General features: G+C 51.6%; 1 protein-coding gene across 3 annotated transcripts; it reads left to right on the top strand.

The window, feature by feature from the left end:
- The first annotated feature begins 89 nt into the window (after positions 1 to 89).
- On the top strand, positions 90 to 17,352 carry TYW3 (tRNA-yW synthesizing protein 3 homolog). 3 transcript variants are annotated; one of them, XR_012724955.1, is made up of 7 exons: positions 90 to 749; positions 8,910 to 8,990; positions 9,681 to 9,779; positions 10,336 to 10,407; positions 10,674 to 10,807; positions 13,173 to 13,982; positions 17,266 to 17,352. XR_012724955.1 is itself a non-coding variant. In XM_075320300.1 (6 exons), the coding sequence occupies exons 1-6, from the start codon at positions 519 to 521 to the stop codon at positions 13,366 to 13,368; spliced, it is 813 nt and encodes a 270-aa protein (XP_075176415.1). In that variant the 5' UTR covers positions 90 to 518; the 3' UTR covers positions 13,369 to 14,233. The 3 variants fall into 3 exon arrangements, 1 of the variants encoding a protein (XP_075176415.1); XR_012724954.1 differs by lacking the exon at positions 17,266 to 17,352 and adding an exon at positions 14,263 to 15,034 and having other exon boundaries at positions 13,173 to 14,187; XM_075320300.1 differs by lacking the exon at positions 17,266 to 17,352 and having other exon boundaries at positions 13,173 to 14,233.
- The last annotated feature ends 1,918 nt before the right edge of the window (positions 17,353 to 19,270 follow it).

Here is a 19,270-nt window from a genome sequence, read left to right as displayed (position 1 = left end):
GCGTCCGCCATGTTTCTTGAGGCAAACGTAACGCCAGCGTGAAGGCGTCACGTGATCTACAATACCTGCGCGGATTTCTGGCGTTTTGGTCCAGCCTGAGCCTGAGCTTCCGTAGCCAAGATGGCGGCCTCCAGAGTGTGTCACGTGGTTGATGCTGCATCTCTACAGGAGGAGAAGCCTGAGGTGTGAGCGCTGCAGCCTCAGTATTGAGCAGCGAACTAGTTTGTCTGTTTCCCTATACGGAGAGGTGACGTGCGGAATGGGCCCTTCTCTGGATGGAGGCCGGCTACAGATGTGTGAGGGATCCTGTGACATCTCAGTCTTCTCCCAACACTGGGCTGGTCGGTTGCTATAGAGACCACAGTGGACACGTGACAAGACCACTGGAGGTGACGGGGTCATCATTCAGGACTTGGTAATAATCGGTGCTGGCAGCGGGTCCTCGTCAGTCCCGAGAATCTCTCCCCCAATGATCTGGATTGTGGAGATCTCCGCCTGATCTGCAGGGATCCCATAGTATGGAGGAGGTAATGGATCATGTGACGTCCAGCCGCCAGGAGGGTCCGCAGCCTCCGTCCTCCGAGTCCCGACTGTTCACCCACTGGAAGCTCCAGGCCTCACGGAAGACGGACCTCAGTAAGAAGGGCAGCGTGGACGCGGCCATCGAGGAGATGGTGCGGGACATCAACCTGCGGCCCGAATACTTCACCACCAGCTCCTGCTCCGGGAGGATCGTCCTCATAGACGAGGTGACGGCGCGAACACAACCCAACATCCGGGGGAGAAGCTCCACAGAAAGAATTCACACTGTGTGCAACTTCAGAAAACTCCCTGCAAAGGAGCGGCAGGATCCTTTAGAGCCAGGAAAGCTCTCAGCGCAGGCGCGGCAGGATCCTGTAGAGCCAGGAAAGCTCTCAGTGCAGGCGCGGCAGGATCCTTTAGAGCCAGGAAAGCTCTCAGCGCAGGCGTGGCAGGATCCTTTAGAGCCAGGAAAGCTCTCAGCGTAGGCGCGGCAGGATCCTTTAGAGCCAGGAAAGCTCTCAGCGCAGGCGTGGCAGGATCCTTTAGAGCCAGGAAAGCTCTCAGCGTAGGCGCGGCAGGATCCTTTAGAGCCAGGAAAGCTCTCAGCGCAGGCGTGGCAGGATCCTTTAGAGCCAGGAAAGCTCTCAGCGCAGGCGCGGCAGGATCCTTTAGAGCCAGGAAAGCTCTCAGCGTAGGCGCGGCAGGATCCTTTAGAGCCAGGAAAGCTCTCAGCGCAGGCGTGGCAGGATCCTTTAGAGCCAGGAAAGCTCTCAGCGCAGGCGCGGCAGGATCCTTTAGAGCCAGGAAAGCTGCCAGTGCAGGTGCAGCAGGATCCTTTAGAGCCAGGAAAGCTCTCAGCGCAGGCGCGGCAGGATCCTTTAGAGCCAGGAAAGCTCTCAGCGCAGGCGCGGCAGGATCCTTTAGAGCCAGGAAAGCTCTCAGCGAGGCGCGGCAGGATCCTTTAGAGCCAGGAAAGCTCTCAGCGCAGGCACGGCAGGATCCTTTAGAGCCAGGAAAGCTCTCAGCGCAGGCGCGGCAGGATCCTTTAGAGCCAGGAAAGCTCTCAGCGCAGGCGCGGCAGGATCCTTTAGAGCCAGGAAAGCTCTCAGCGCAGGCGCGGCAGGATCCTTTAGAGCCAGGAAAGCTCTCAGCGCAGGCGCGGCAGGATCCTTTAGAGCCAGGAAAGCTCTCAGCGCAGGCGCGGCAGGATCCTTTAGAGCCAGGAAAGCTCTCAGCGCAGGCGCGGCAGGATCCTTTAGAGCCAGGAAAGCTCTCAGCGCAGGCGCGGCAGGATCCTTTAGAGCCAGGAAAGCTCCCAGCACAGGTACACCAGGGACCTTTAGCGCTAGTGAAGTTCCCGCCACAAGTGTGGCATAGTCCTTTAGTGCTAGGAAAGCTCCCGGGTCAGTTAGTGCCGAGGTCCTTTATATTGTCAGATCTCTTTCTTTGTCGCTCCATTGGGAGACCCAGACAATTGGGTGTATAGCTATTGCCTCTGGAGGCCACACAAAGTATTACACTTAAAAGTGTAAGGCCCCTCCCCTTCTGGCTATACACCCCCAGTGGGATCACTGGCTCACCAGTTTTGTGCTTTGTGCGAAGGAGGCAACACATCCACGCATAGCTCCACTTTTTAGTCAGCAGCAGCTGCTGACTATGTCGGATGGAAGAAAAGAGGGCCCATACTAAGGGCTCCCAGCATGCTCCCTTCTCGCCCCACTGTATGTCGGAGGTGTTTGTAAGGTTGAGGTACCCATTGCGGGTACGGCGGCAGGAGCCCACATGCTGATTCCTTCCCCATCCCTTTTTACAGGGCTCTGGGTGAAGTGGGATTTACCGGTCTCCAGGCACTGAGACCGTGCTCCATCTACAGCCCCTGGAGAAGATGCTGGATGGAGCGGAGTACATCAGGGACATGGCCCTGCTTCCTCAAGGTACTCTGTGTCCCCGTGCATTTGGCGCTCACACCGCAGCATGCTGGGTGTTGTAGTGCGCCGGGGGACATCAGCGCTGCGGCGCCTGTGCCATGGCCTCATTCAGCTTCGCTGAAGCAGGCTCACTTATGGGAATTGGTCGCGCCGGCCGCTGGGACTGCGGCGCGGCTGGCACTTGTAGTGCGCCGGGGACTTCAGCGCGGCCTGCGCTTTTACGGCGGCCGCGCTGATAACTAGAGTCCCCGGCTTTTGCGGCCTGCTTCCGTTCGTTCCCGCCCCCAGACCTGCCAGTCAGGAGAGGGGCGGGACGCTGGCCACTTCTAGGAATCGGTCGCGCCGGCCGCTGGCAGCGGCGCGGCTGGCACTTGCGGTGCGCCGGGGACTTCAGCGCGGCCCGCGCTTTTACGGCGGCCGCGCTGATAACTAGAGTCCCCGGCTTTTGCGGCCTGCTTCCGTTCGTTCCCGCCCCCAGACCTGCCAGTCAGGAGAGGGGCGGGACGCTGGCCACTTCTAGGAATCGGTCGCGCCGGCCGCTGGGACTGCGGCGCGGCTGGCACTTGTGGTGCGCCGGGGACTTCAGCGCGGCCCGCGCTTTTACGGCGGCCGCGCTGTTAACTCGAGTCCCCGGCTTCTGGGCCTAGTCTCCCTTCGTTACCGCCCACAGCCCTGACAGTCAGGGTAGGGGCGTGACGCTGCATAGCACAGCAGCGCTGAGAGCTGGAGTATGTTTTGCATACTCCACCCCTCTCACTGTGTGCACTGTGAATCCGGATTCCCGCACTTTCTCAGGCACGCCCACGGCTTCCTTCTCTACAAGGACGCCGGCAGCCATTAGTGTCAGTTTCTGTACGATACAGAGACAAGTGTGGAAGACCCTGGCATTCTGATAGTCACACAATCGCTGCAACAGGCGTTAAGCAGCACCTGTGGTGCTGACCCCACTAGTGCAGAAGTGCACTTATAGATATGCTTGTACTATATACATTGCACTGTTTGGTCGCACGTTGTATATACCCTCCTGGATTATACGGAGGAGTTATCAGCATATTCTCTGTGTAAAACAAGGGTGCAGAACCACATGTTTTTCTATACAGCTGGTACAGCATGTACGGCTATACGGCCGGCAGCTTACATAGACTCCCATTGTATGCACTAATGGCCAGGGGATGAGGACGGTGTCTGCAGTATTTACTGACAGTTTTTCTGAGACTATGGCTATGATACTAGAAGCCTAGCAGTCCGGACATGTCTCTCACAATATGGGCACTGTTGAATCATTGATCCATGGCCCCCCTCAGTGTGAATAACTAACAGCTCCGGGAATGTCACACGCATCCCAGAGTCACGGCTCTGCACGGACGTCAGTCCCAGACAGCCTAAGCGGGCTCACTATGAGCGGCCTCGGTTTCATCAGGGTCCTAGCAGAAGGACTCGCTGTGTAATGAGGCGGAAGTAGCGGCTCAGGATTCTGATCCTGAGACCGCTCTCAATCTGGATACACCTGATCGTGACGCCATAGTAAATAATCTTATAGCGTCCATCTATAGAATGTGGGTTATTTCTCACAGCTCCTCCAGTGGAGGAGTCAGCTTCACGTATTTTTCTGGACCACTCTGCCTTCAGAGAGGCAGTCCAGGAACACCACGCTTATCCAGATATGCGCTTCTCCAAACGGCTTAGGATACACGTTATCCCTGTCCCCTGACTTGGTCAAGGACTGGACCCAGTGTCCCGAGCGGCATCCTCCAATCTCCAGGCTTGTAGCTAGATCCATAGTTGCAGTGGGAGATGGAACTGCAAACTCAAAGATGCCACTGACAGACAGATGGATCTCTGGTTGAAAGCCATCTATGAGGCTGTCGGCGCACCGTTGGCTCCGGCATTCTCTCCCTTGGGGCACTCCAAGCTATTTCAGCTTGTCTTACACAGATTGACACGGTTACACGTACATCTGTGCCGCAGGTGGCATCCTTAACCTCTCAAATGTCTGCATTTGTTTCTTACGCGATTCAGGTTGTCCTGGACTCTGCGAACCGTGCGGCGGTAGCCTCCGCTACTCCGTGTTTTTAAGCAGAGCCTGGTCTGCTCGTTAAGTGAATGGAAGGCAGATTCTGCTTCCAAAAAAGGTTGCCTAACCAGTTGCCTTTTTCTGCTGACCGACTGTTTGGTGAGCGTTGGATTTAACCATTAAACAGTCCAGGGGTAAGGATTCATCCTTTCCTCAGCCCGGACACAACAAACCCCAACAGAGCAAGAGGCAGTCGGGGTTTTCGGCCTTTTCGAGGCTCGGGCAGGTCCCATTTTTCCTCGTCCAATGTGGACTCAAAAGGATCAGAGGAGCTAAGATTCTTAGCGGGCTCAGTCACGCCCAAAAAAGCGACAGTCTGAAAACCCGCTTCCAAGGCGGCTTCCTCATGACTTGCGGCCTCGGTCGGTAGCAGGCTCTCCCGCCTTGGCGATATTTAGCTGCCATAGGTCAATGACCATTGAGTGTGAGACATTCTGTCTCACGGGTACAGGATAGAGCTCACTTCTCGTCCTCCAACTCGATTCTTCAGAATTTCTCCACCTCCCGGCCGGGCCGCTGCTCTTCTGCAAACAGGGTGCACTCTATAGGCAGAAAGAGTGATGACCCCCGTTCCTCTTCAGGAACAAGGTCACGGTTTTTACCCCAAATTCTTTGCGGTACCTATAACAACGGGCCGTTCCGTCCCGTTCTGGATCTAAAAATGCTCAGCAAGCTCGTGGACACCAGGCGGTTCCGGAGGGAATCCCTCCGCCATGTCATCGCCTCAAGGTCCCAAGGATATTTCCTAGCATCATTAGGCATCAAGGATGCTTATCCACACGTGCCGATTGATCCAGAGCACTAGCGTTTCTACGCTTCGTTATAGGAGACGAACACCTTCTGTTCGTAGCTCTACCTTCCGGCTAGCGACAGTCCAACTGGTCTTCGCCAAGGTCAGGGCAGCAGTAGTCACAGTCCTGCACTCTCAGGGTCACTCTGTGGTCCCGACATGCCAACACTGCCCGAACGTTGCGCTGGAGACTCTCTAGAGTTTTGGGTGGATCATCAACTTTTTAAAGTCAGATCCGACCCCGACCCTATCGATAACATATCTAGGCATAGAGTTTCTTACTCTCTCAGCGATAGTGAAGCTTCCGCTAGACAAACAGCATTCACTACGGGCTGCAAGCTCTTCTTTAAGAACCAGTCGCACACATTGAGACGCCTCATGCACTTCCTACGTAAGATGGTAGCAATGGAGGCAGTTCCTTTCGCGCAGTTTTACTGCGTCCACTACAATGGGACATTCTCCGCCAATGGGACGAGGAGTCGACGTCCCTCAACAGAGTCGTCGTTCTTTCTCAGGCGGCCAAGGAATCTCTACGGTGGTGGCTTCTTCCCACCTCTTGGTCAAAAAGAAGGTCCTTCCTATCCCCATCCTGGGCGATAGTTACGACAGACGCGAGTCTATCAGGGTGGGGAGCAGTTTTTCTCCACTACAGCGCTCAGGGTACGTGGACTCAGCAAGAGTCCACCCTTCAGATCAATGTTCTTGAACACAGAGCAGTGTATCTTGCCCTACAAACCTTCCAACAGCGGCTAGAAAGCAAGCATATCCGACTTCAGTCGGACAGCTCCACAGCGGTGGCATACATCAACCACCAAGGAAGAACGCGCAACCGGCAAGCCTTCCAGGAAGTCCGGCAGGTTCTGATGTGGGTGGAAGACACGGCATCCACCATATCCACAATTCACATCCCAAGTGTGGAAACTAGGAAGCTGACTTCCTAAGTCGCTGAGGTGTGGCCGAAAGAGTATGGTCTCCTCACCCGGACGGGTTTCAGGAGATCTGGCGCCGCTGACAGAGGCCGGACGTCGATCTAATGGCGTCACGGCACAACAACAATGTGCCAGCTTCATGGCACGGTTTCACAATCATCGAGCTCTGGCGGCAAACGCCTTAGTTCACCATTGGTCGCAGTTCCAGCTACCTTAGGTGCCACCTCTGGCATTGTTGCCCAGAGTACTGCGCTGGATCAAGACCGACTGCGGCCGCGCCATCCTCGTCGCTACAAATTGGCCGAGGATGTTGTGGTACTCGGTTCTGTGGTGCCTCACGGTAGGCTAACCGGGGGCACTACCAGACCAATCAGACTGGCTGTCTCAAGGGCCATTCTTCCATTTGAATTCTACGGCCCTCAACCGGATGGTGTGGCATTGAGTCCTGGAACCTAGTGTCGTCAGGATTACCTCAGGACGTGGTTGCCACCATGAGACAGGCTAGCATACCAACGTCCGCCAAGATTGACCACAGGACGTGGAAGATGTTCTTATCTCGGTGCTCGGCGCAGGGTGTTTCTCCCTGGCCGGTTGCATCGTCTATGTTTCCTTCCTTCCTGCAATCTAGGTAGGAAAATGGGTTGTCGCTCAGTTCCCTTTAGGGACAATTCTCAGCGCTATCTGTATTTTTTCAGAAACGACGACTTCCTCAGGTACGCACGTTCCTACGGGGAGTTTGTCTTCTCAGCACTCCGTACAAGCGGCCGTTAGAGCCCTGAGATCTGAACAAGGTTCTAATTGCTCTCCAGATGCCGCCTTTCGAGCCTTTGAAGGATGTCTCCCTTCCCGCTTTTCACGGGAAGTGGCCTTCTAGTAACGGTCTCGTCTCTTAGGAGAGTTTCCGAGCTAGCATCGCTCTCATACAAACTCCCTTCCTGGTCCTTCACCAGGACAGGGTAGTTCTGCGTCCGGTTCCGGAATTTCTCCCTAAGGTGGTATCCCACTTTCATATCAATCAGGATATCACCTCACCTTCTTTGTGTCCTCGTCCAGTCCATCAATTTCAGAAGGATTTGCATCTGTTGGTTCTGGTGAGAGCACTCAGGTTCTACTTCCCGCATGGCGCTCCTGCGCCACCCGGATGCACTCTTTGTCCTTGTCGCTGGTCGGCGTAAACAGTCGCAAGCTTCCAAATCCACCCTTGCTCGGGGGATCGAGGAACCAATTCTTGAAACCTACAGTTCTACTGGACTTCTGGTTCTCTCAAGGCCGAAGGCCCATTCTACCAGAGCCGTGGGTGCATCCTGGGCATTACGGCACCAGGCTACGGCTCAGCAGGTGTGTCAGGCACCCACCTGGTCGAGTCTACTTACTTTTACCAGGCATTATCAGATGCATACCTACGCTTCGGCAGACGCCAGCCTAGGTAGATAAGTCATTCAGGCGGCGGTTGGCCACCTGTAGGAGAGGGCCGTTTGACGGCCCTATCATGAGGTATTCTTTTACCCACCCAGGGATTGCTTTTGGACATCCCAATTGTCTGGGTCTCCCAATGGAGCGACAAAGAAGAAGGGAATTTTGTTTACTTACCGTAAATTCCTTTTCTTCTAGCTCCAATTGGGAGACCCAGCACCCGCCCTGTTTTCTCTGGGTTTTTCTGTTTTTTCGGGTACACATGTTGTTCATGTGGTATGGTTCAGTTCTCCGATGTTTCCTCGGATTGAATTGGTCTTTAAACCAGTTATTGGCTTTCCTCCTTCTTGCTTTGGCACTAAAACTGGTGAGCCAGTGATCCCACTGGGGGTGTATAGCCAGAAGGGGAGGGGCCTTACACTTTTAAGTGTAATACTTTGTGTGGCCTCCAGAGGCAATAGCTATACACCCAATTGTCTGGGTCTCCCAATTGGAGCTAGAAGAAAAGGAATTTACGGTAAGTAAACAAAATTCCCTTCTTTTATGTCAGTTGAGTGGAGTATATTCTCCTTACAGAAATGTCCTGCAAAAAATCCAGAGGTATACATAAAAGGTGTAACCATGCTGATACCCTGTACAGAGGACATGTCCTGTACCTGTCTGCTGCCATCACTTTGCAGGCATTTCCCTTTTCCTGGTGCTGTCACTACCGCCCCAGACGGCACATGCTGCGTCCCCTCACGGGACTGTGACCTGTGCGCTCTGCAGTGGGTGATGCCGCCCCGAGCTTGACCTGTACTACAGACTCCGCTTTATTCCACCATACTCAGGTCTCCTGGCCTCCTCTCAGCTCCTGTTGGCAGTAGTCGGGTTGCTGACACATGGAATAGACTGTTAGCACATTCAATCGGCCGTCTTCCTAAATGTAACGTCCCCTGATGGCTCCGATCTCTGGATGTGCGTCCTAGTGTGAAGCACTCTGTGTCCGGTGGTCATTCTTATTGCTGCTTGTTTTGGGCTCTCGCTGCTCTACAGAAAGTTTTCCTCAACCACTATTCTTCATTCCTGAAGTAATGAATAGATCGATATGATTCTGACAGCTGCTGCCTGAAAGGACTGATGTGACGGCTGCTCGAGAGAAGAGGCGGTCATGTGATGTCCTTCTTTTGTTGATATAATGAGCTCATGTTTATACTTTCCTTTTTATCTTTACATTTTGCTGACTTTTGCATTTTTCTTTTTAATTCCTGCAGAATCCCGATGTGTCCTCTGTACAGAAGCAGAACTGCTCATGGCTTTTTGTAACACATGATCTCTGCACAAAAGAAGATGTGGTGAGTATGTGCCATGCCGTGTGGGGCGGCGAGGGTGCACCGTGGGGTCCGGGGTGGCGAGGGTGCACCGTGGGGTCCGGGGTGGCGAGGGTGCACCGTGGGGTCCGGGGTGGCGAGGGTGCACCGTGGGGTCTGGGGTGGCGAGGGTGCACCGTGGGGTCTGGGGTGGCGAGGGTGCACCGTGGGGTCCGGGGTGGCGAGGGTGCACCGTGGGGTCCGGGGTGGCGAGGGTGCACCGTGGGGTCCGGGGTGGCGAGGGTGCACCGTGGGGTCCGGGGTGGCGAGGGTGCACCGTGGGATCTGTGGAGGTGAGGGTGCACCATGTGGTCCAGGGCGGTGAGAGTGCTTCATGGGGTCCAGGGTGGCGAGGGTGCACCGTGGGGTTTGTGGAGACGAGGGTGCACCATGGGGTCCAGGGCAGTAAGGGTGCATCGTGGGATCTGAGGAGGCGAGGGTTTATGAATAATATTTTATGACCATCGTAACATTGACGTTAGGATCGCTGACGTCCAGAGCCTCCACCATCCTAAGGTAAGTGCTATAGTGCCTTCACAGTGTTCCTGCAGAGCAGCGATCTTGAACACCCGCTCTGCAGGACAATGCACTCTGCTCCATGCTGATAGACAGGCTCTGGATCAGACCACAGTGATTTACTGTCTTTAGGATTTCATAAACCCCCTTTGTGTTCAGCTTTCAGGTCTTCAGAAGGCTACAGGAGATGCAGTGCTGAAATTCGAACCCTTCGTCCTCCATGTACAGTGTCGTACGCTGCAGGATGCACAGATACTGGTAACTAAAGATGCACATGGATAGATGTAGCAGAGCCCAGTCTGCAATTTAATGCCATTATGATGTAGTATCTTCTGTCTGTGACCTCATCTTAAAGTGAACGTCTTCCATGCAGAGCGCCACACCTGTACACAGGTTATATGTGGTATTGCAGGGCAGCCCTATTCACTTCAATGGACCGGAGCTGCAATATCCGACAAACCATAGCCATTGATGGCGCGGTACCTAAAATAAAGCAGCCATGCCTTTCTAAAGGCTAATTCACACAACTGTGCATCAGACATACTACTTTCCTCTTATATTGGTTCCTAGTTGTGGTCAGTAGAATATGTCCGCTACCCAGTCATGTGAACCGGCCCTTATCCTGGACAAACCCATTATGTTATTGAAGTTGGTGTTCTATGACAAACACAGCTCTGCTACATGTGAACTATACCTTAATGTAAACCTTCTATTAAAGCTACAAAAGCTTCTCTACGGGTAAGAACCAATGTGTATTATGCTGTAAATGTTGAATAATTTCTAACATTAACGCTATATCTTGCACACTCTACAGCACGGGGTCGCCATTAATTCAGGGTTCAGGAATTCTGGAATAACTGTCGGCAAGAAAGGGAAAATTGTTATGGTACGTATCTATCGAGGTGGCTGCACATGTTTTCCATATAGTGGTAGGTTTATACGGAGCCCTTTCTGTATAATGGGTGAGTATCCGCAGAGCAGCAGGATCTCATAACTCGAAGTGCGTCTATGCGTGATGGAGAAAAACGACAGTAGATTTCGCCGCATTCATTGCGAGTGTTCAGAGAGATTTTGTTGCTGTCTGTGCTGGAATCCGCTGTGGATTTTCCTCCTGTGAATCCATTTTTCCTGTGATCTCTTCTTGTATCGCAGGCCGTACGGAGCACGCATTGTCTGGAGGTGCCCTTGAGTCACAGGGCGAAATGTCTGGTGAGCGAGGAATACATCGACTACTTAGTACAAAGCGCAAATCAGAAAATGGAAGAGAACAAGAATCGGATTGTCAGGTATGGTTCAGTGTGGACATGAGATCCGTACATTGTATCACGAGGCAGAGTGATGGACAGCGGGATGATGGAGTCTCACCGAAATACAGAAAATTTAAAAAATACCTTTTATTAAATAAAATTAAAATGGATAAATAGCACACGAGGCAAAAAAGGGTTGAATCCAATTACATGCAGATGGATGTAAGAAGAGGGAGAGCACCCTATTATGGTCTATGCTTGCCCTTCCGTACCCTACCTACCAACAGAGTTATCACACTAGGGGTCAGATTAGTGCCCCCGCTCCATGACAGCTATCCCTGAGGGGGGCTTTGCTGCATCCTGTTAGTGCATTAGTTTTTGGTCTGGGCAGATTACAATGTTATTAGTGTAGCATGTGTCTACCAAATGAAACAAAATGTGTCCACCTCTACAAAATGAAACAAAGTAAATAAACAGTAAAAATGCATAGGACCACAGTTAGTCGGAAAATTACCAGAAATTGTGATTATATCAGCGGATATTGTGCAGCTATTTCATCTACGATGGCATTGAATGGTGCTTCGTTGTGTATCTTTTTCCACCAATATTCAGGCAAGTGACCGGGCAATAAATTCGGCGATTTACCTTTCATTTTTCACAATATTTTGGTTTTAATGTGACCCCAGTGGCACTCGATCCTTTGTGTGTTTGCGCCCATGATGGTGTCAATGAAATTTTGTTGATGATTCACTGTTTCATGCATGTAATTGAAACCTTGCCATGTGGAAACATTCCGATAAGCGGCCCATTCGTCTGATCTGATCAATGTGCCAGGTGCTATATGGAATTGAATTGAACGTTTGTTCGTTCCGACGAAGCACGTGGAACATGCGTAAGGCTTGTTTCCCACCCGTTTTTTTCCACACCATTCAGAAAATCCATGGCCCAACGACCTCGTTACCATAATTCTGTCGCGCTGACGGCACGCGATTTCCCTGTTTATTTACTTTGTTTGACAGAAATACATCGACTGTCTGAGGTAATTTCTGGTACTTTGTTTGACAGAAATACATCGACTGACTGAAGTAATTTCTGGTACTTTGATAGAAATACATCGATTGTCTGAGGTAATTTCTGGTACTTTGTTTGATAGAAATACATCGATTGTCTGAGGTAATTTCTGGTACTTTGTTTGATAGAAATACATCGATTGTCTGAGGTAATTTCTGGTACTTTGTTTGATAGAAATACATCGACTGTCTGAGGTAATTTCTGGTACTTTGATAGAAATACATCGACTGTCTGAGGTAATTTCTGGTACTTTGATGGAAATACATCGACTGTCTGAGGTAATTTCCGGTACCTTGTTTGATAGAAATACATCGACTGTCTGAGGTAATTTCTGGTACTTTGATAGAAATACAGCGACTGTCTGAGGTCCTATGCATTTTTACTGTTTATTTGTTTTGTTTGTTTCATTTTATAGAGGTGGACACATGCTACACTAATACCGATTACAACTGCTGCCTTTATTTGCTGTAAGTATCTGAATTTGTGTAGGATATTTAATCCTCTTTGTTGTTGTTTTTTTATATATATTAGTGTAGGGACCTACAAGCATGAGGACCCGTGACGTGGGTTGTAGGCAACCATATGTTGGCCATAATACCAACTAATACCTCATATATTTTATATATATTTTTTTGCACATAACAATTTATTCAGGTCGCAGCCAGTCCCCTTTTTGTCATGCTCTGCATATTGGAGTTCCCGTTTCAGTGTGGTGCACAATGGTATGGGGCAGCCCGCCTGGTCGGAAAGTATGGGCGTGTTAATAGGCTGCTAACAAGTTACTATGCCCCTGCATGTGTGAAAGGAGCCATATGCAAGCCACTAGTGCGCAATTATACCATCCAGCGATCACCCCCTCCATACATAGGAAGTGTGTGAGTGATTTGCTCCTTTTGTACCTGTGATGCCTTCACCTAATGGGGGCTTTGCTGCATCCTGTTAGTGCATTAGTTTTTGGCCTGGGCACATTACAACTGCTGCCTTAATTTGCTGTAACTATCCCTAAGGGCCTATCAGTCCCTCTTACATAGGCAGGGATACTACAAAAATGTATATATTTCTCCCTTCTGCGTGTATTAAAAAATGTTCAAAACCACAAGCAGTCAATATGTAGTGTCAATCAATACCCTACGGTATCTATGGTAAGGTGAATGGTGTTATTCAAAGCAACAACTCGTCCTGGAAAGTACGAGTTCGTGGCTGTGTAACAACAACAAAAAAAAGTTTTGGCTCTTGGAAAATAAAGAGAATAATAATGTAATTGGATAAAATGCATCGGCCATTGTGCATTATCTCACTAATATCACTGATCTGTTCTCCTCTATTTCTGCAGATTTTACAGCTGCCTTCAGAACGCTTTATGCCAGAAGAACCAAGAAAGGGGCTCAGACGGTGACCAGAAGCCTGAGCGCCCGGTGTATACTCGCCGAAGGAGGAGACAAGACGTAAGCAAGACCGGCGGCAAGTGTCAGGGTCCTGTGAGTGATGAGGAGAGCGGAGTATCGTTATTTCATGATCTGAAGCTATAGGATGTGATAATATGGGAACAAGTTGTGAACTGGGCAAAGAACTGAGCGTTACAGGAGCCACGGCTTCATTAATGCAACGCCCAGCAGGAGGCGCTGTCCACAGGACGATGCAAGGCAGGTGACGTTGATACTGCGGATACAGATGTAGCAGAGCTGGAGCAAGTTATGAGTGTTTGTGGCTGTCTATAGGACTTTAGGTCACATACTGGATCCTATCAACATCATGAGTTATTGTGGTGCTCAAACGGGAAACCTTTAAATGGCTCCAGCTCTGCCATTTCTGTCATTGAGTGTTATCTGGAGCAGACTCGCAGAAGACTGGTGGAGTTTTATGTTCAGTAATTCTATGAAGAATACATAGAGATGACCCAGAGCTGGAAATCACCCAACCTCATTTTACAGAACATTAAAATTTGCCAGAAGCCAATTCTTTATTTTTATTTTTTCTATATGTGACATTCGCTCAACTGAGCAAAATGGCCGGCCGTTAATCAGCCTGATTCTTTATAGGGCTGGGAAGGGTATAATAACTTAAAAGCATTTATGCTCGCCTCATCCCCTAGTCCTCCACTGGCTCGCTTCCACCGGCAGGCTTCGGTCTTCTTCACTCTTAGGCTCTGTGCGCACTAGACCGTTTTACCCGGCCGCGGAAATTTCTTGAGAAATGTCTGCAATCTTTGTGCAGACATTTCCCAGCAAATTCTATGAGAAAAAAAAATAGCTGTGCGCACTGTGCGGATTTTTCTCAAGAAATTTCCTTGAGAAGAATTTCTCGAGAAACTTTCTTGAGAAAATGAGCATGTCCATTATTTTCCGCAGGTACCTGCGGTATACCCCCGGAATTTCACTCCATTCACTGTAATGTAATCGCGAAATTCCGGGGGTATACCGCAGGTAGCAAATGATGTGCGGTATACCCCCGGTATAGCCGCGATTTACCTGCGGTAATGCTCATCGCTGCCTGCGGTTTTGCAGGAAGCTATGTCATTATGCCAGGAAGAGGAAGCGGAGGAGAGTAAACACACACGTCACACTCCCTGGACGCCGCACAGAAGCACTTCCGTGCGACCTCCAGGTGCCCGTGCAGTGTGTGTGTCAGGTTTCCAGGTTTTCCAGTTCTCTTTTGACTGCCCTTGCCCTCGGTTAACATGGAGGTTACCGTTCTGTTGCCCTACTTCCTGTCCAGCAGCTTAAAAGGCCGCCTCCCAGCCCAGTCCAGTGCCTGAGTATACTGCCTGCTGTGTGCTCCTGCTGTGTTTGCTGCTTATTCCGGATTGCCTCGGGATTCCCCTAAAGGACTACCTACCGATTGTATCAGGACTGTACCCGGCTCTTAAGGCTGTGCCCGGATTCCGTTTACCATCTTCGGTCAGCACTCCGCCTGGTTCTCTTTTGGTTCGTAACCATCCTGGATAAACATTTCCGTACGGACACTCATTGACTTTACCGCTTGCTCCTTATCCCGGCCGCGGCGCATTTAGGCCTTCCGGGGTAGATTGCCGGACAGTCCCTGTATAGGGGTTCGCTCCGGTGGTCTCCCTGGGGGAGTCCGGTGCGTGGTCCCGGGAATCCCCTGCGCGTGTTTTACGGAAAGTATTGTATGTGTTATTGTATTGTTGTGTTTGTTCTGTTTCTACCGTGGTGACATACTATAAAACATCTTGTACCCGGAACTCGTCTCTGATTGTCATTGCCCTACGCTATCGAAATCCTCAGAATATAGAATAAGTATTACAGTGTGTCCCGCTCCAGCCTCGCGGCTGCCTGCACTGCAGGGTGTCAGTGTGTGCCCGCAGTATCGGCAGCTTGTCACGCTGCAGCGCAGGCAGACACTGACACTGCACTGCAGGGTGTCAGTGTCTGCCCGCAGTGTCAGCAGCCTGTCACGCGGCAGCGCAGGCAGACACTGACACCCTGCAGTGCTGGGAGCCGCGGGGATGACGATCGCTGCTGTCAGGAGGTGAGATCATTACCTGCTGTGACGATCTCCTGCCTCCTGACGTCAGCGTGGTGACTGCTGTCTATGCCCGTGTCGCGAGTGGCCCGAGACTGTCACTAGCGGTGACTTCACGGGCTCTCGCGATACTTCTGACAACGCGGCGGGCATAGAAGTCAGTGACAGCGCTGACTTCAGCAGTACAGGAGATGATCACAGAAGGTAATGATCTCATCTATCCTCCTAACAGCAGCGCTCGCCATCCCCTGCAGTGACCTGGGCTGACCTATTGATGTTAGCTCAGGTCACTGCATTGCTCTCCCAGCCAATGGGGAACATTCTGTTCTTCATTGACTGGGACAGCGACTATGGTATGGATCGCCGTGCCCCCCTCCCTTATTGGATTACGCCGGACGTGGAATTGATTGTTCTTTTCAATAAATTGGTTAAAGAGGTAATGTTTTGGGGAGTGTTTTTTCAAATAAAACTTTTTTTGTTGTCTATTTTTTATTTCTTACTGACTGGGTTGGTGATGTCGGGTATCTGATAGACGCCTGACCTCACCAACCCCAGGGCTTGATGCCAGGTGACATTACACATCTGGCATCAACCCCATATATTACCTCGTTTGCCAACGCACCAGGGCAACGGGATGAGCTGGGGCGAAGCGCCAGGATTGGCACGTCTAATGGATGCGCCATTTCTGGGGCGGCTGCGGCCTGCTATTTTTAGGCTGGGGAGTGTCCAATAACAGTGGACCTCCCTAGCCTGAGAATACCAGACCACAGCTGTCCGCTTTACCTTGGCTGGTGATCCAATTTGGGGGGGACCCCACGTTTTTTGTTTTAAATTATTTATTTAATGTAAAATAACAGCATGGGGTGCCCTCTATTTTGGATTACCAGCTAAGGTGAAGCTGCCAGCTGTGGTTTGCAGGCTGCAGCCGTCTGCTTTACCCTAGCTGCTACAAAAGATGGGGGGACCTCACGTAGTTTTTTTTTTTTTAATTATTTATTTTATGGCTAAATACAAGGCTAAGCACCCTTTAGTGCCACATGAAGTCACTAAAGGGTGCCAGCTTAGAAAATGCAGGGAGGTGGGACATTATATAGGTCTTTCTCATCTATCTATCTATCTATGGCCCGTTTCACACGTCAGTGAAAAACACGCACATGTCCCTCCGTGTGCCGTGAATTACGGCACACGTGGGTTGTCTAAGTGCAATCCGGGCTCCGTTCTCCGTGGCCCGTGATTGCACTTAGAAATCAACTCACCTGTGCGCGCTCCCGCTGTCCTTGGTGCTGATCGCTCCCGCGGTGCAGCATCCGGCCGGTGCTGACCCCCGCAGCAGCTGCTTCCGGGTCGGCTGTGTCGTGCATCATGAATATGCGAGACAGTAATGAGCCGGCTCAGAAGCAGCAGGGAGAACAGGCTGCAGAGAGCGCCGCTGAAGCCGGGTGAGTAAAAATGTTTTTTATTTTAAAAGCACGTTTTTTCTGGCACGTGTTTCACGGATCACACCACTGCGTGGTCCGTGGGACATCAGTGATGCCAGAAAAAAATGGACATGTCTCCGTGCGGCAATCACGCACACGCGGGTACGCCGCACGGAGACACGTGCAGTGAAAAATCACTGACGTGTGAGCAGACCCATTCATTATAATGGGTCTGCGTATGTCAGTGATTCTGGTACGTTTAAAAAAAAGCACAAACGTCCCAGAATCACTGACGTGTGAAACAGGCCTATCTATCTATTCATCTATCCATCTTTCACTCTATCCATTATCTGTCTATCGATTATCTATATTATTTATTGCAAAACCGCAGGGACCAACCCGCGGCAAATCCGCATGCGTTTTTCCCGCGGATTTTTCCGCAGGTGCGGAAATCTTCAACTCCCAGAAGTTTCTCAAGAAATTTTCTTGAGAAAAATCACTTTTCTAGTGCGCACAGAGCCTTAGGCTATGTGCCCACGGGAGTTTGTACCTGTCGATATATCCGCAGGTACATCCGCAGGTTTCCCGCAGCTGCTCGCCGGAATCCACAGCTAATTTCTTTGTCGCTCCATTGGGAGACCCAGACAATTGGGTGTATAGCTATGCCTCCGGAGGCCACACAAAGTATTACACTAAAAGTGTAAAGCCCCTCCCCTTCTGCCTATACACCCCCCGTGCTCCCACGGGCTCCTCAGTTTTTATGCTTTGTGCGAAGGAGGCAGACATGCACGCATAGCTCCACAGCTTAGTCAGCAGCAGCTGCTGACTATGTGGGATGGAAGAAAAGAGGGCCCTTAACAGGGCCCCCAGCATGCTCCCTTCTCACCCCACTCTTGTCGGCGGTGTTCTTAAGGTTGAGGTATCCATTGCGGGTACGGAGGCTGGAGCCCACATGCTGTTTTCCTTCCCCATCCCCTTTAGGGCTCTGGGTGAAGTGGGATCCTAATCGGTCTCCAGGCACTGAGACCGTGCTCCATCCACAGCTCCTGGACTGCTGGATAAGGAGCCGAGTATCGTCAGGGACATGGCCCTGCTACTTTCAGGTACTCTGTGTCCCCGTGGGGACCGCGCACAGAAACACTCCAGCATTGCTGGGTGTGTTAGTGCGCCGGGGACCGCAGCGCTGGCCGCGCTTGTGCCATCACACACTGCAGCGTGGCTGCGTGTGTTAGTTTACTGGGGACTACCGCGCTGACCGCCGCTGCCATGTTTACTCTGCGGCGCGGCTGGGACTGTTAGTTCGCCGGGGACTACCGCGCCGACCGCGCTTATACGGCGGCCGCGCTTATAACTTTAGTCCCCGGCTTTTGCGGCCTAGTCTCATTCTTTTCCCGCCCCCAGGCCTACCAGTCAGGGGAAGGGCGGGACGCTGTACAGGACATCAGCACTGAGGGCTGGAACATGCTTTGCATACTCCACCCCCCTCACTGTGCACAGTGGGGCACCAGATTCCCGCACTTTCTAGGGCACGCCCACGGCCCCCTCCTCTCCTCAGGACGCCGGCAGCCATTCCTGTCAGCTCTTCTGACGCTGGAGAGGGGAGACAAGCTCTGGGAGACCCAGGCAGGGATTCTGGTGACCACACAACCGCTTTGAGCGGCCGGTAAGCAGCACCTGAGGTGCTGGCCCCACTTGTGCAGAAGTGTACTTATAGATTATATGCTTATAGGCTATACTTTACACTGTATGGTGCACGGTTGATTTTTGGCTATATACCCTCCTGGGTTGCTCAGGGGAGACAACAGCATGGCGTCCACAAGAAGCAAGGGTGCCAAAAATACACAGGCTTACTATGCTGCCTGCGCCGCATGTAAGGCTTCACTACCGGCAGGTTCCACTGACCCTCATTGTGTACAGTGCTCGGCCCCTGTGGCACTTGCTCAGCCGGAGCCTCTGCTAAGGGTGGCCCAGGGGGAGCCACCTGCTAACACTGTCCAGGTGACAGGGACGGAGTTTGCAGTTTTTACTGAAAGACTTTCTGAGACTATGGCTAAGATACTAGAAGCTTTGCAGTCCAGACCGGTATCTCAGACCAGGGGCACTGTGGAATCATTGCCCCCTGGTTCCCCTCTGCTGGAACAACACTGTCCTCCCGGGGTGTCTCATAGATCCCAGGGTGAGGTCTCTGACACGGACCGCAGCCCCAGACCGCCTAAGCGAGCTCGCTGGGAAATCCCCTCGACATCATCACATTGTTCAGGGTCTCAGCGGGAGGACTCTCTGTATGATGAAGCGGAGGTAGCTGATCAGGATTCTGATCCTGAGGCCGCTCTCAACCTTGATACTCCTGATGGGGACGCCATAGTGAATGATCTTATCGCGTCCATAAATCAAATGTTGGATATTTCTCCCGCAGCTCCTCCAGTAGAGGAGTCAGCTTCTCAGCAGGAGAAATTCCGTTTCAGGTTTCCCAAGCGTACAACGAGTATGTTTCTGGACCACTCTGACTTCAGAGAGGCAGTCCAGAAAC

Source organism: Anomaloglossus baeobatrachus, chromosome 8, assembly GCF_048569485.1.
Source record: "Anomaloglossus baeobatrachus isolate aAnoBae1 chromosome 8, aAnoBae1.hap1, whole genome shotgun sequence".
Taxonomy (NCBI): domain Eukaryota; kingdom Metazoa; phylum Chordata; class Amphibia; order Anura; family Aromobatidae; genus Anomaloglossus; species Anomaloglossus baeobatrachus.
Note: the sequence above shows the minus strand (reverse complement) of the source record. Positions and strands in the feature narration are given on the sequence as shown.

Bases quoted from the DNA above. Each gene is read 5' to 3' on its own strand.
- TYW3 (XM_075320300.1), top strand. From the start codon at position 519: ATGGAGGAGGTAATGGATCATGTGACGTCCAGCCGCCAGGAGGGTCCG. The intron at 8,991-9,680 runs GTGAGTATGTGC...CTTTGTGTTCAG, and splicing joins TCTGCACAAAAGAAGATGTG to CTTTCAGGTCTTCAGAAGGC. The intron at 10,408-10,673 runs GTACGTATCTAT...CTTGTATCGCAG, and splicing joins AGAAAGGGAAAATTGTTATG to GCCGTACGGAGCACGCATTG.